Source organism: Podarcis filfolensis (assembly GCF_964270895.1).
Source record: "Podarcis filfolensis genome assembly, chromosome: 13".
NCBI classification, from domain to species: Eukaryota; Metazoa; Chordata; class Lepidosauria; order Squamata; family Lacertidae; genus Podarcis; species Podarcis filfolensis.
In genome coordinates this window covers 2,362,879-2,379,135 of record NC_139615.1, presented here as the reverse complement: position 1 = coordinate 2,379,135, position 16,257 = coordinate 2,362,879, and the positions used below count along the sequence as shown (strand labels likewise).

The following is a 16,257-nucleotide window of genomic DNA, read 5'->3' as shown; positions in this document are numbered from 1 at the left end:
CGTCGGTCAGGGATTATTCAGCTGTGATTCCTCCTTTGCAGGGTGTCCCCTCCAACCCCACAGTTCTTCCATTCTGTGGGTCTTCTCCCGCAGAACCGTTGGTGAAATGTGTGAGAGCATGGGGGAGGCGAGAGGCTGGGGGCGCGCGAAGAAGCTGCACCCACAGAATTCCCTCTGGGTACATGGGGTGCATGGGATGCAGGTGGCGCTGTGGGTTAAACCACAGAGCCTAGGACTTGCCGATCAGAAGGTCGGCGGTTCGAATCCCCACGACGGGGTGAGTTCCCGTTGCTCGGTCCCGGCTCCTGCCAACCTAGCAGTTCGAAAGCACACCACTGCAAGTAGATCAATAGGTACCGCTCCGGCGGGAAGGTAAACGGCGTTTCCGTGCGCTGCTCTGGTTCGCCAGAAGCGGCTTAGTCCTGCTGGCCACGTGACCCGGAAGCTGTACGCCGGTTCCCTCGGCCAATAAAGTGAGCTGAGCGCCGCAACCCCAGAGTCGGCCACGACTGGACCTAATGGTCAGGGGTCCCTTTACCTTTACCTTTACATAGGGAGCAGGAGGCCTCTGGCGACGGCAGTGATGCTAGCTGGGCCCACGCCTGTCCCTTGTGCGACACCCGTTGCTGGGGCACCCATCTCGTCTCCCTCAGGAATGCCCATCTGCTCAGCTAAGCCCCGATCCTGCAGTGGGGAGGCCCCCTCTTTCGCGGGGCTGAGGGGCGGCGATGTGGGCCCTGCCTCTGCTTTTGCGCTTGACGGCCGGACAAAGCCCCGCGTCCAAGGCAGGCCCTCGGCGCGCCTTAACAAGCATTAAGCCTCCCTTTTTAATTAGCTGCCTGAGCCGCTTAATCCTGGCTGATGCGGGGCCATTAATTAAAAGGCACAGTGGTAGGGGAGGAGCGCCATTCTCTCCAGCGACGTCCCAGGTGTGCGGGCTCCTGCCTCGACCCTACGGAAAAACGGCCACTTCCCCGGCTAATTGAAAACCCCACGGCTGCCGTCTTCGCAGCCGCCACTCTCTCCTTCAGAGGAGAATAATTATTAAATAATTATTAAATAATAATAATAATAATAATAATAATAATAATAATAATAATATTTATACCCCACCCATCTGGCTGAGTTTCCCCAGCCACTCTGGGCGGCTTCCAATCAAGTGTTAAAAACAATACAGCATTAAATATTATAAACTTCCCTAAACAGGGCTGCCTTCAGATGTCTTTTAAAGAGAAGATAGCTGCTTATTTCCTTCACATCTGAAGGGAGGGCGTTCCACAGGGCGGGCGCCACCACCGAGAAGGCCCTCTGCCTGGTTCCCTGTAGCTTTTTGCAGGGAGGGAACCGCCAGAAGGCCCTCAGAGCTGGACCTCAGTGTCCTGGCTGGACGATGGGGGTGGAGACGCTCCTTCAGGTCTACTGGGCCTTTGAGGCCATTTAGGGCTTTCAAGGTCAGCACCAACACTTTGAATTGTGCTCAGAAACGTACTGGGAGCCAATGCAGACCTCTCAGGACCGGTGTTATGTGGTCCCAGTCACCAGTCTAGCTGCCGCATTCTGAATTAATTGCAGTTTCCGGGTCACCTTCAAAGGTAGGCCCATGTAGAGCGCATTGCAGTAGTCCAAGCGGGAGATAACCAGAGCATGCGCCACTCTGGCCAGACAGTTTGTTATTGAATGATTTTATGTTACAAAAAAACATTACAACCATACTACCACTAAATATAATTGAGAAATAAAAATTACACACATCAATATTTAGTTTGTTATTTACCATCTTATTTCCTCCCAAACATTCCATGCAAAAACACACATTCCAATGCAAAATAAAATTCCAAAAACAAAATGCAGTGCAAAACAAAATTCCAAAAACACACATTCCATGCAAAAACACATACGTACAGACACACACACACAAAATGATAACAATGAAAGTAGATACTTTCCCCCCTTTGATCTTACAAAATCTTTTCTTCAGTTTTGACTTCCTGTCAAGTCCCTTCACATATGTTTTATCTTACAGTCGAATGCGCTCAAAACAATAAACCTTTCTATATAAATTTTCCAATACGTTCTTCCACTGCATAGGCCTTTGCAGGGGTTGAATAGCTGTGGAGAAATTCATGGCTGCCTTTCGTTTGTGGCTTGTCGCCTGCCTGAAAACCCTGCAAAAATCCCACCTGCTCCTCTGCTCAATTTGCGCCCCCTACAGGGGAAAGACACCCCTCCCCAAATCCCCCGTCTCCCTTCACCTCCCCACCCTACCTCCTGCCCTCCATCCCAGAATAACACGAAGGAGGAGAATGGCAGGGCCCCTGGGTGACTTTTGCCGGTCTCTGGGGAAACCTCCCTGGAGAGCAGCAAGAATCAGCCAGGCCTTTTCTCAGACCCCTGGGAGGCAGAGGGGAGAGGGAGGAGGAGGCCTTGGCAATCCCAGGTTTCCCCTTGGGATGATGGATTTCGCGGGGGGGGGGGGGCTTACGGGATGAAGGAGGCATTGGGAAGAGGCTGTGGTGGGGGGGAGAGAGAAAGCCGTTGCTTGGGGGTGTAGCGAGAACCTCCAGACCTTCATAAGCCGAAATGTTGGGAGATTCAGAACAGATGAAAGAAAGCCCTTCCAGTGCATTTTTGAACTGTGGAACTCCCTCCCACAGCCCTTGTTGTTGTTGTTTAGTTGTTTAGTCATGTCCGACTCTTCGTGACCCCCTGGACCAGAGCATGCCAGGCCCTCCTGTCTTCCACTGCCTCCCGCAGTCTGGTCAAACTCATGCTGGTAGCTTCAAGAACACTGTCCCACCATCTCGTCCTCCGTCGTCCCCTTCTCCTTGCGCCCTCCATCTTTCCAAACATCAGGGTCTTTTCCAGGGAGTCTTCTCTTCTCATGAGGCGGCCAAAGTCTTGGAGCCTCAGCTTCAGGATCTGTCCTTCCAGTGAGCACTCAGGGCTGATTTCCTTCCAAATGGAGATGTTGGATCTTCTTGCAGTCCATGGGACTCTCAAGAGTCTCCTCCAGCACCAGAATTCAAAAGCATCCATTCTTCGGCCATCAGCCTTCTTGATGGTCCAGCTCTCACTTCCATACATCACTACTGGGAAAACCAGAGCTTTAACTATACGGACCTTTGTTGGCAAGGTGATGTCTCTTCTTTTTAAGATGCTATCTAGGTTTGTCATTGCTTTTCTCCCAAGAAGCAGGCATCTTTTAATTTCGTGGCTGCTGTCACCATCTGCAGTGATCATTGAGCCCAAGAAAGTAAAATCTCTCACTGCCTCCATTTCTTCCCCTTCTATTTGCCAGGAGGTGATGGGCCCAGTGGCCATGATCTTCCTTTTTTTGATGTTGAACCGCCGACCTTCTCATTGGCAAGTCCTAGGCTCTGTGGTTTAACCCACAGTGCCACCCGCATCCCTGTTATCGGTCTATATTCCTTTACAAATATTGTTCGACAATAGTCCTAATATACATTTTTAATTCATTTTGATGTTATTATCCAATATATTTCTTGTGCTTTCCCATTATGAGGTTTATTACCTGTTCTGTGTTTCCAGACAACCCTGGCTCACAGGGGGTTGGACTGGATGACCCCTGGGGTGCCTTCTACCCTTCCATGATTCTAACCCTTTCCCTCCCTTGCTGCTTCTCTACCCATCCAGGCCGCCTTTCCTTCCTTCCTTCCTTCCTTCCTTCCTTCCTTCCTTCCTTCCTTCCTTCCTTCCTTCCTTCCCACCAGCCAGCCAGCCCCCCAGCCCCCACTCCCTGCCCTTTCTCCACACCCCCCCCTTCCCGTAACCCGTCCCCTGGGCAACACATGCCTTTCACTGGGGGACAAAAGCCCCCCTCAGTCCGCGTCCCAGGAAGACACCCCCCTGGCTCCCTCGGCCTTGCCAGCAGGGGGTGGCCCCTGTTGCCCGGGGAGATGGGGTGGGTGGTCCGAGCACCCCTATAAGAACGGCAGCCGGGGAGACAGGCAGGCCAGACGCACCCAAGCCATCCTTCCGCTCGCCCCTGGGGGGTCAAGGCAGCCCACCCATCCAACATCCCAAAGGAGAAACTCGCTGGCTTGTTTTTTGGGGAAAGATGAAGGTCTTGCCTGCCTCCCTCTTCCTCTTCCTCCTGCCCCTGGCCTCCCAGACCCCTGTCCACTCAACCCAGGTAAGTAGAGGACCCCAGGAGCACCCCACTTCTAACTCAAACCCCACTTCTCTGTCGAAGACCCCACATCTTCGAAAGCATTCCAATGCACCAATTTTTTGGCGGAGATCTAAAATAGCACATTGAATTGCTGGTGGGTAAGAATTTTGGGAGTGGGGCACAGGGACCTACTTATGGGGTGATGGTTTTTTGGGGGGGCTTTTTGAAGGGGGTTAAATTTCTCCTCTCTGTCTCCTTCCCTCTTCAGTCCTTGCTGGAGATCCTTGGGGAAGACCTGGCCGCCTTGCTGTCAGCCAACGAAGGAGACCACCCGCCGCCGCTCTCCCAGATCCTACGCGGCCAGCAGCCCCTCCACGATGCCCCCGGCCCCCCAGCCCCCTCCTCAGGGGAGCGCGCCTGGATCCACTTCCTGAAAGACTTTGTGAGCACCCAGAAGAAGTTCCGGGGGCGAGCCAAGAAGATGGCCCAGCAAGGGTGCTTTGGCATCAAGCTGGACCGGATCGGGACCCTCAGCGGCCTTGGGTGTTAACGGTAAGCCTGGGGGTGGAGTCGCATCTCAGAAACCCCCTCTCTCGGCACCTCCAGGTGCTGGACTGGGGTTAACACGCCTACTCAAGTCACTAGTCCCTATGAGGTCGTCCACCAGATGTCAAAGAGAAAAACAACGACCAGACTTTTAGAAGACATCTGAAGGCAGCCCTGGTTAGGGATGCTTTTAATGTTTAATAGATGATTGTATTTTAATATTCTGTTGGAAGCTGCCCAGAGTGGCTGGGGAGACCCAGCCAGATGGGCGGGGTATAAATAAAATATTATTATTATTATTATTATTATTATTATTATTATTATTATTATTATTATTATTATGAGCCTTCCCTGGGCAACCAGGAGGCATTGGAAGAACAGAAGGATCCCTTTTGGATCGATTCCAAGTGCTCATGGAATCCAGGCACAGAATCATGGAATTGTTGAGTGAGAAGGGACCCGAGGGTCATCTAGTCCAACCCACTGCAAAGCAGAAATCCTGCCCATGCGAAGCACATTGCTTCCTCCAAATCAGTGGTTCTCAACCTGTGGGTCCCCAGATGTTGTTGGACTACAACTCCCATCATCCCTGAGCTAATAATAATAATAATAATAATAATATTTTATTTATTTATACCCCACCGTCTCCAGCCAAGGCCGGGCTCAGAGCGGCTTACAAGCAATAATAAAAACAAGTTGAATGATTACAACTTAAAAACAAAATTAAAATGCAACATTAAAATATTTAAACATTAAAATATTTAAATATAGCCTCATCGTAGGAGGAGAAGGAAAGGAAAAAAGAAAGAGAGGGAGGGAGGGAATCAAACTGGCTCCAAGCCAAAGGCCAGGCGGAACAACTCCGTCTTACAGGACCTGCGGAAAGAAATCAGATCCTGCAGGGCCCTGGTCTCATGAGGCAGAGCGTTCCACCAGGCCGGGGCCAGTGTTGAAAAGGCCCTGGCTCTGGTTGAGGCTAATCTGACTTCCTTAGGGCCTGGGACCACTAGGGTGTTGCTATTTATGGACCTTGAGGCTCTCCGTGGGGCAGACCGGGAGAGGTGATCCCGTAGGTACGAGGGTCCTAGGCCGTGAAGGGCTTTAAAGGTCAAAAGCAGCACCTTGAACCTGACCCTGTACTCCACCGGGAGCCAGTGCAGCTTGAAAAGCACTGGGTGAATATGCTCCCATGGCAGGGACCCCGTGAGGAGTCTGGCCTTGCTAGCTAGGGGTGATGGGAGTTGTAGTCCGACAACATCTGGGGACCCACAGGTTGAGAACCGCTGCTCCAAATAAACCTGGGAACAATAGTTTTGCCCCTCGAAAGCTACAACTCCCAGCACCCGTAACAAACTACAGCTCCCAGCATGGTGTAGTGGTTAAGAGCGGTGGACTCGTAATCTGGTGAACTGGGTTCAATTCCCCGCTCCTCCACATGCAGCTGCTGGGTGACCCTGGGCCAGTCCCACTTCTCTGAAGTCTCTCAGCCCCACTCACCTCACAGGGTGTTTGTTGTGGGGCAGGAAGGGAAAGGAGAATGTGAGCCGCTTTGAGACCCCTTCGGGTAGTGATAAAGCGGGATATCAAATCCAAACTCTTCTTCATCTTCTTCTTCTTCCCAGGATTCTTGCATTGGGGAGCGGAATGTGTTTTCGATAAGGTGCTTTTTCGTCTTATTATTATTATTAATAATAAGAATTGGCTTTAAGAACCAATCACAACAATACAAGCACAACATGTAGGCTAATAGTTAGTAAAGAATATATAATAGAATGATGATATCATTCAAATTACAGTGGTACCTCGGGTTAAGTACTTAACTCGTTCCGGAGGTCCGTACTTAACCTGAAGCACCACTTTAGCTAATGGGGCCTCCTGCTGCTGCCGTGCCGCCGGAGCACAATTTCTGTTCTCATCCTGAAGCAAAGTTCTTAATCCGAAGCACTATTTCTGGGTTAGCGCAGTCTGTAACCTGAAGCGTATGTAACCTGAAGCGTATGTAACCCGAGGTACCACTGTGTAGGAATAAGCCAATCAAAGTTCATATGTACAATGTAACAGAGTGGTGGAGACTGATGTTGGGACTGATTTGGACATTAACGCAGTACGTAATAAGAAGATGATCTGAATCCCCCTTTGGATCTTGAAGTATGGGTTCCCCCAACAAAATTTAAAAATTTGGCTTTGTAATTTGGAATTTATGTGATGTGATTTAATTTGATGTGATTGGCCAGTTAATAAAAATTATTTAAAAAAAAAACAAAACAGAGTGGTGGAGACTGATGAAGACTATTATGAAACAGTGGCGTCATTCCAGAGACACTGTCCTTTTGAGGTTTTTGAGACGTCTTCCGTTGAAACTTTTGAAAGACTATTGAGAGACTTTACTTTGGAAGCTTTTGAGACGTCTTCTGTTGGAATTAATGTGAGACTGTCCTTAGATATCTGTTTTGAACACACCGCTTGCTGGTCCTCTCTACCACTCTGTTACGTAGTACATATGAACTTTGATTGGCTTATTCCTACGTGTTGTGTTTGTACTGTTGCGATTTACCGTATTTTTTGCTCTGTAAGACTCGCTTTTTCCCTCCTAAAAAGTAAGGGGAAATGTGTGGGCGTCTTATGGAGCGAATGCAGGCTGCGCAACTATCCCAGAAGCCAGAACAGCAAGAGGGATTGCTGCTTTCGCTGCGCAGAGATCCTTCTTGCTGTTCTGGCTTCTGAGATTCAGAATATTTTTTTTCTTGCTTTCCTCCTCCAAAAACTAGGTGCGTCTTGTGGTCTGGTGCATCTTATAGAGCGAAAAATACGGTAATAAGCTTTAAACAGAATCCTGTTGCTGACCATGTCTCTGGACAGCCGACAAACAGGATTATTTGTCTCTGGACAGCTGACAAATACCCTTTCCCCACCATATGTCCCCCTCTGGCAGCTGTTACCTACAGGTAGACTGCCTCTGGGCTTGGAGGTAAAATTTGGCTACAATCCATAGACCTTTCACACCTCCTCCTCCTCCATAAATTTGTCAAATGCCCTTTTAACGCCTCGAGAGTTTGAGGCTGTGGGTTCCTTACATTAACTATGTCACGTATGAATACAGTGGTACCTCGGGTTAAGTACTTAATTCATTCCGGAGGTCCGTTCTTAACCTGAAACTGTTCTTAACCTGAAGCACCACTTTAGCTAATGGAGCCTCCCGCTGCCGCCGTGCCGCCGGAGCACGATTTCTGTTCTCATCCTGAAGCAAAGTTCTTAACCTGAAGCACTATTTCTGGGTTAGCAGAGTCTGTAACCTGAAGAGTATGTAACCCGAGGTACCACTGTATATACTTCCTTTTCGACAACTGTTGCTTGTCCCCATCCAATTCAGGAAGATGATTCGCCAGGATGCATGTGTGGCAGGTGTCACTCCCTCACCTGGGACCTCTCCAGCCTTCAGATCTCCCATCCGCAGTCAATCTTTGCCTTTAGCTGCAACACAGGGGGTTGGACTGGATGACCCTTGGGGTCCCTTCCAACTCTATGACTCAATAATAATAATAATAATAATAATAATAATAATAATAATAATATATTTATACCCCGTCCTTCCCGGTTCAAAAACCGGGCTCAGGGCGGCTAACAACAAATTTAAAACAGTTATAAAAGCAGCATAAAATACAGTATAAAAACATGAATAACGATAAAATTCAAAAATCAATTTAGGGGAAATAAGCATAAAGGCTAGCTGGCTGCACTGGTCCTACTTGGGCCAGCGAGGAGGCCAGGGGAGAATTAGCTGTGGGGTCTCAGAGCGGGTGATCTTCATAAAAGGGGAGGGAAGGGAAGGGGAATAAAAGATCAGGCTGAATTCAAATTAAAGGCCAGGCGGAAGGAGGTTAAATCCTGCAGGGCCCTGGTCTCCTGGGACAGAGCATTCCACCAGGTCGGAGCCACCACTGAGAAGGCCCTGGTGCTGGTGGAGGATAGTCTGACTTCCTTAGGGCCCAGGACCTCTAAACTATGATTATTCATGGACCTTAAGGTCCTCTGCAGGGCAGACCAGGAGAGGTGGTCCCGTAGATACGAGGGTTTGGCAATGGGAACTTGCCAGGGAAAAGGAACGGGGCTGAGGGTTTGGGAACGCAGGCTCAAGTCTCCGAAGGAGGATCATAGGTGGACAGAACTTTCCAGATGTATGTCAATTTTGGTAAGGCTAAAAATTATGGCGGCAGCTGTTTTCAGCTCCTTTGCTAGCATAGAATTCGCATTTTTCACAGCTGCTGCACACTGGGTTGACATCGTAGAAGAGCTTTTCACTAGGACTCCCAAGGTCTCGTTCCTGGTTCACCTCCAGTGACCCAGTACACCTGAAGGAGCGTCTCCACCCCCATTGTTCAGCCCGGACACTGAGGTCCAGCTCCGAGGGCCTTCTGGCAGTTCCCTCCCTGCGAGAAGTGAGGTTACAGGGAACCAGGCAGAGGGCCTTCTCGGTGGTGGCACCCGCCCTGTGGAACACCCTCCCACCAGATGTCAAAGAGAAAAATAACTACCAGACTTTTAGAAGACATCTAAAGGCAGCCCTGTTTAGGGAAGCTTTTAATGTTTAATAGGTTATTGTATTTTAGTGTTCTGTTGGAAGCCGCCCAGACTGGCTGGGAAAACCCAGCCAGCTGGGCGGGGTATAAATAAAATTATTATTATTATTATTATTATTATTATTATTATTATTATTATTATCATCAACATCATCATCATCATCATCATCATCATCAGCTGCTATATGCTCTTTCCAGGGCCAGAAGCAGCAGACCTGCTGTTAAACTACGGAACTCCCTGCCACAGGAGGCTTTCAAAGAGAATTGGGGAAATTCCTGGAGGAGAGGGTTGCAATTGGCTACTAGCCATGCCTTCATGGTCAGAGGCAGAGCAATGGGTAGATTTACAGAGAGGGCTATTGATGGCTACTAACCATGACGTAATGCTTCTGAATGCGAGTTGCAGGAAACCAGGGAGTAGGGGAAGAGCTGCTCTCGCACTCGGATCCTGCTTGTGGGTTTGGCTCTGGGTCACCTGGTTGGGCACTGTGAGAACCAGGATCCAAAAGCTGACAGAATATACCGAATTAGACGGTCTATCGGAAAAAATAAAAAATAAATCAAACCAGGAATTTGCTTCAAAACAGGAGGTTTTCAAAGAATATTCGAAATATAAATATAGTCGTTTAAACTCTGTTGCAGTATTCGAGGAACTTCAGTAATAGCTGCAAGACAGATATAAGAATTAAGATATATTAAGAAAAAGTTTAATTACAATAAAAGTGTGTACAGTGGTACCTCGGGTTAAGTACTTAATTCGTTCTGGAGGTCCGTACTTAACCTGAAACTGTTCTTAACCTGAAGCACCACTTTAGCTAATGGGGCCTCCTGCTGCTGCCGCGCCACTGGAGCATGATTTCTGTTCTTATCCTGAAGCAAAGTTCTTAACCTGAAGCACTATTTCTGGGTTGGCGGAGTCTGTAACCTGAAGCGTATGTAACCTGAAGCATATGTAACCCGAGGTACCACTGTATTGGCAATAATATGAAATCGAAATATGGAATAGACGGGAGGTTGGGTCTTTAGTCTGAAGACCAATTTATGTTTTATTGTTTGTTAAGAAAATTCCGTGTCTATAGTTATCCCTGTGTGTAATTTGGTATTTGTGTTTTCGCTTTTTTCTTGCTGTATCGATAAAAAAAGAGACCCAGAATTTTGGCCAAGATGGGCCACGATTTCCTTGACGCAGCAAGCCTCTTCTGATGTCCTCATTCTGCCTCTTCTCTTGCAGGCGCCACCCCTCTGACGAAGCCCCCCAGGGGCCGAAGGACTCTGCACAGACAAAAGTGCCCGCCGGGTGCTTGCAAATAAATCGCCGTGCCTGCCCCTCCGGGCTATCTGCCCCGCTTCAGACCAAAAAAGACAAAAGCCCTTCCACTACCCTGACCCCCACGGACTTACTCCAAACACCAAGCGTCTCAACGTGCCGGCCATTTGTAACTGATTAGAACCTGTCTTAATTTTTTTGCAAAAAAAAATAAAATTGTTTCTGTTTGACTCCCCCACCCCACCCCACCCAACCTCGCTGCCAAATTCATCCAGGTTTGTGGAACGTCGCGCCGTGCAAAGCGTATTTTCGATTTGGGTAGAGAAAAAGGACGCCTCTCTGCATGTTAAGGAGCATGTTGTCCCTGCCGCGTGGTGAGCCAAGGCAGCTCTGGGATCAGGAGTCAAGAGCTAACAAATGTTTTTTTGCAAGGCAGGCCCGTCATCGCACACTGTCAGGGCAGGTAGCAGAAAGTCCTTCTTCAGTTCACCTGCGGAACTCCCTGCCACTGGAGGCAGTGATTGCTTCCATCTTGGATGGCTTTAAAAGAGGAGGGGACAAACCAGGAGGAGGGGAGGATTATTGAGGGCCGCGAACCATGTTAGCTACGCTCTGCTGGAAATCACAAGAGTGGCTCTTGTGCTCCGATCCTGCTTACGGGTTTCCCATCTGGCCTGCAGGGGGTGAGAATACGCACATACAGCATTGGAAGTAGTGTTTCAGAGATGGGAGGCTGGCATGAGAAACAGGTTTCTGGGTCTGAGAGCCCTGAGTGCAAATTAAGGCATGACATGATGGGTTAAGGCATGGGTAGGCAAACTAAGGCCCAGGGGCCGGATACGGCCCAATCGCCTTCTAAATCCAGCCAGTGGACGGTCCAGGAATCAGTGTGTTTTTACATGAGTATAATGTTCCCTTTTATTTAAAATGCATCTCTGGGTTATTTGTGGGGCATAGGAATTCATTCATTCCTCCCCCCAAACATATAGTCCGGCCCTCCTCAAGGTCTGAGGGACGGTGGACCGGCCCCCTGCTGAAAAAGCTTGCTGACCCCTGGGTTAAGCTCTCCAGCGAACATGTATTAACGGCAAGCACTTTCCACACGGGACGCGGGTGGCACTGTGGGTTAAACCACAGAGCCTAGGATTTGCCGATCAGGTCGGCGGTTCAAATCCCCGCAATGACGGGGTGAGCTCCCGTTCCTCGGTCCCTGCTCCTGCCAACCTCGCAGTTTGAAAGCATGTCAAAGTGCATGTAGATAAATAGGTACCGCTCCGGCGGGAAGGTAGACGGTGTTTCCGTGCGCTGCTCTGGTTCGCCAGAAGCGGCTTAGTCCTGCTGGCCACATGACCCGGAAGCTGTACGCCGGCTCCCTCGGCCAATAAAGCGAGATGAGCGCCGCAACCCCAGAGTCGGCCACGACTGGACCTAACGGTCAGGGGTCCCTTTACCTTTACTTTCCACAAAGGTTTACAGATTTCCAGGGGCGGCACAGCTCAGTGAGGCCACACGGGGTCGCTGTTCCTCTTTGAAACCTGTGGCCTCGCTTCTCTCGACCTGGCTTTGTGGACTACTAGAAAGGGGAAAACAGCAGCACACCCTCTTTCCCCAGCTGCCTCTTTGCAAAATGCTTCAGAAAGGAGTCTGAAGGTTACCCCAAACTGCATGTGTGAAAGGAGCCCTGTGCGCAGCGCGGACACTCAGCAAGGGGTACCATATTGAACCCAGGAGAAATTTGCACTGGGTGGACCGGTTTTTGTGGCAGCTGCATTCTGCGTGGGCCTTTGGGAAGAACCGGGAGTCTTTGCAAAATGAGCCATGCGATAATATACCGTATTTTTCGCCCTATAGGACGCACCGGCCCATAGGACGCACCTAGTTTTTTGGGGGGGAAATCAAGGAAAAAATTTTTATTTCCCCCCCAGGTTTGCGCAGCCATCCCCAAGCTAGAAGAGGGAGACGGAGCACTCCGTCTCTCTCTTCTGCCTTCAGGGACAGCCTCTCTAGCCTCCGTGGGGCAGCGGCTTGCCCCGCTGTCCCCCGAGTTTGTGAGGCTGGCGGGGGGGGGAGAAGCAAGCTTGTTTCTCCCCCCCCCCCCCGCCAGCCTCCAGATCAGGTCGGGGAATAACGGGGTGGCGGTGCTCCGCTACCCCGCTATCCCCTGAGGTTGTGGGGCTGGCGGGGGGGAGAAGCAAGCTTGCTTCCTCCCCCCCCGCCAGCCTCCAGATCAGGTCGGGGAATAACGGGGTGGCGGCGCTGCGCCTCCCCGCTGTCCCCCGAGCTTTTGGGTTGCAGGCTGCTGCCCGCAAACCTTGCGAGCCCGCGGGACCTCCCGCGGGCTCCCCAGGCTTGCGGATAGCTTCCTGAAGCCTGGAGAGCGAGAGGGGTCGGTGCGCACTGACCCCTCTCGCTCTCCAGGCTTCAGCGAAATCCTGCATTCGCCCCATTGGACGCACACACATTTCCCCTTCATTTTTGGAGGGGGAAAAGTGCGTCCTATAGGGCGAAAAATACAGTAGTCATAATTGCCAGAGCCAACTAGATGATCCCAGGAAGTTCCACTTGGGGATTAATTTGAAGGGAAAGCATTACAGAAATGCGATCGATAGCTTTCATTCCTGCACTGCAGGAGATTGGACTAGATGCCCCTTTGCGTCTCTTCCAATGCCACAATTCTTGTTGTTGTTGTTGAGTCATTTAGTGGTGTCCGACTCTTCGTGGCCTCCTGGACCAGAGCACACCAGACACCCCGTCCTCCGCTGCGTCCCGCAGTTTGGTCAAACTCATGCTGGTCGCTTCGAGAATACTGTCCCACCATCTCGTCCTCCGTCGTCCCCTTCTCCTTGTGCCCTCCATCTTTCCCAACATCAGGGTCTTTTCCAGGGAGTCTTCTCTTCCCATGAGGGGGCCAAAATCTTGGAGCCTCAGCTTCAGGATCTGTCCTTCCAGTGAGCACTCAGGGCTGATTTCCTTCAGAATGGAGAGGTTGGATCTTCTTGCAGTCCATGGGACTCTCAAGAGTCTCCTCCAGCACCAGAATTCAAAAGCATCCATTCTTCGGCCACAATTCTAGGATTCCATAAATCTGCAGAGCCACACACGCTCCCTGCTCCTGCCTTGCAAGTTATCGTAAGGATTGGAAGTAAATTATAGACGGGAAGTGCTTCGCCGTGTTGTCCTAGATGCCAGCAAATCATAGACAAGTGGTAGGGACCCCGAGGGTCATCCAGTCCAACCCGCTGCAATGCAGGAATCTTTCACCCAATGTGGAGCTTTAATCCACAACCTTGAGATTCTTGTGCTCTACTGATTGAAATTAGGTAAAGGTAAAGGGACCCCTGACCATTTGGTCCAGTCGTGACTGACTCTGGGGTTGCGGCGCTCATCTCGCTTTCCTGGCCGAGGGAGCCGGCGTACAGCTTCCGGGTCATGTGGCCAGCAGGACTAAGCCGCTTCTGGCGAACCAGAGCAGTGCATGGAAACGCCGTTGACCTTCCCGCCAGAGCGGTACCTATTTATCTACTTGCACTTTGATGTGCTTTCGAACTGCTAGGTGGGCAGGAGCAGGGACTGAGCCACAGGAGCTCACCCCGTCATTGCGGGGATTCGAACCACCGACCTTCTGATCGGCAAGTCCCAGGCTCTGTGGTTTAGACCACAGCGCTACCCGTGTCCCTGAAATTACTCGGAAGCAAATGCTTAAGTTCAGTGGGGTTTGCATCTAGGGTAACCGAATAGAGGATCACTGCCTTAAAGCGTGGGTAGGCCAACAAAGGCCCAGGGGCCAAATTTGGCCCAATCGCCTTCTAAATCGTGTTTTTTACATGAGTAGAATGTGTCCTTTTATTTAAAATGCATCTCTGGGTTATTCGTGGGGCATAGGAATTCGTTCATATCGTCTGGCCCCCCACAAGGTCTGAGGGACAGTGGACTAGCCCCCTGCTGAAAAAAATTGCTGAGCCTGGCCTTAAAGTCTCTTTGTTATTGCTGGCGGCCCTCAGCCCCATTTAAGAGACCTCTGGGAACTGTAATTTTGTGAACCTGCTGGTAACCTGTGCTACCAATCCGAGCAAAAATGGCAAAAAACCTGGGTGCAAGGTTTTCAAAGCCATCTGCAGAATGCACATTCTGGCTTAAACTGGGTTGGGCTGCAGACACAGGCCTTAGTGGACGCTAAAACCTTCCAATATTATTTTTAAAGGGTCCCTCTGGACTGAATCTTCCAGAAGGAATGTGGCCGCCTTTGGAGTCGGGAGTTCCCGAATTTGCACGAGCCTCACGTCTCTGCCACATTTCAGATCTGCCTCCCTCTTGGGTTGGGCTTCCGGGACACACACACACACACACACACACACACACACACACAGCCCCCCAAAAAAGCAGTTTAGGTCCTTCGAGTGGGAGCCAGCTGCATGGGATCAACATGGGCTTGGCCCTCGGAACACCGATAAATCAAGAGAGCCATTAACCCCCATCCTCTTCCCCATTGTGTCTCTGCACAAGGAATCTGACCTGTGGCTTCCCTTCCCTGGAAAAAAGGAGTCTTCTCAATGGATTTATGCCCAGTCAGTTTCCTTCCTCACTTCCTGCTATTTTGGGTGGAGAACGTTCTCCCTTTTCCTTTACTTGCTCTCTCTCCCGCTCCAGAGCGGTGCGAAGGATCCAGGAACTCTGGGTCCAGTTTGGATGGAGAGTTCCAAAAATCGTGGTACTGGAGGGGTCCCTGAGGGTCATCTAGACCAACCCCGCGCAAGGCCGCGATCTCAACTACTAGGCTAAGACCCTCCCTGCCAGTGGACTGTCTGGCCAGAGTGGTGCATGCTCCAGTTATCTCTCGCTTGGACTACTGCAATGTGCTCTACATGGGGCTACCTTTGAAGGTGACTCAGAAACTGCAATTAATCCAGAATGCGGCAGCTAGACTGGTGACTGGGAGCGGCCGCCGGGACCACATAACACCGGTCCTGAGAGATCTGCATTGGCTCCCAGTACGTTTCCGAGCACGATTCAAAGTGTTGGTGCTGATCTTGAAAGCCCTAAACGGCCTCAAAGGCCCAGTATCCCTGAAGGAGCGTCTCCACCCCCATCGTTCAGCCTGGACACTGAGGTCCAGCTCCGAGGGCCTTCTGGCGGTTCCCTCATTGCGACAAGCAAAGCTACAGGGAACCAGGCAGAGGGCCTTCTCGGTGGTGGCGCCCTCCCTGTGGAACGCCCTCCCATCGGATGTAAAGGAAATAAGCAGCTATCTTATCTTTAAAAGACATCTGAAGGCAGCCCTGCTTAGGGAAGTTTTTAATATTTAACGCTGTACTGTTTTTAACACTTGATTGGGAGCCGCCCAGAGTGGCTGGGGAAACTCAGCCAGATGGGTGGGGTATAAATAAATTATTATTATTATTATTATTATTATTATTATTATTATTATTATTATTAAAGCATCCATGACAGATGGCCATCTGCTTAAAAATCTCCGAGGAAGGAAAGCCCACAAACCTCCCCGAAACCATTCCACCGTCAAACGGCTCTTACAGTTAGAAAGTTCTTCCAGTTAAGCGGGATTTGACCAAACAGGCCTCATCCGGCACAGCAACCGCTGTCTCTGGAAAGCCCACGAGCTGTTCCTGAAGGCAACAGCCCTCTCTCCCACTAGCTCCCCAAACGGAGCTACGCCGGGTGCAGTTAACCTATGGAACTCCCTGATACAGGAGGCAGCGACGGTCACTGGCCTAGATGGC

General features: G+C 50.4%; 1 protein-coding gene across 1 annotated transcript; it reads left to right on the top strand.

Annotated features, from left to right (window-relative positions):
• Nucleotides 1-3,618: 3,618 nt before the first annotated feature.
• LOC310747006 (C-type natriuretic peptide 2-like) lies at nucleotides 3,619-10,729 on the top strand. The gene is made up of 3 exons (XM_083581298.1): nucleotides 3,619-4,153; nucleotides 4,401-4,684; nucleotides 10,487-10,729. Exons 1-2 carry the CDS (start codon nucleotides 4,079-4,081, stop codon nucleotides 4,680-4,682), a joined length of 357 nt encoding a protein of 118 aa, XP_083437424.1. The 5' UTR covers nucleotides 3,619-4,078; the 3' UTR covers nucleotides 4,683-4,684; nucleotides 10,487-10,729.
• The last annotated feature ends 5,528 nt before the right edge of the window (nucleotides 10,730-16,257 follow it).

Bases quoted from the DNA above. Each gene is read 5' to 3' on its own strand.
- LOC310747006 (XM_083581298.1), top strand. From the start codon at position 4,079: ATGAAGGTCTTGCCTGCCTCCCTCTTCCTCTTCCTCCTGCCCCTGGCC. The intron at 4,154-4,400 runs GTAAGTAGAGGA...TTCCCTCTTCAG, and splicing joins CCCCTGTCCACTCAACCCAG to TCCTTGCTGGAGATCCTTGG.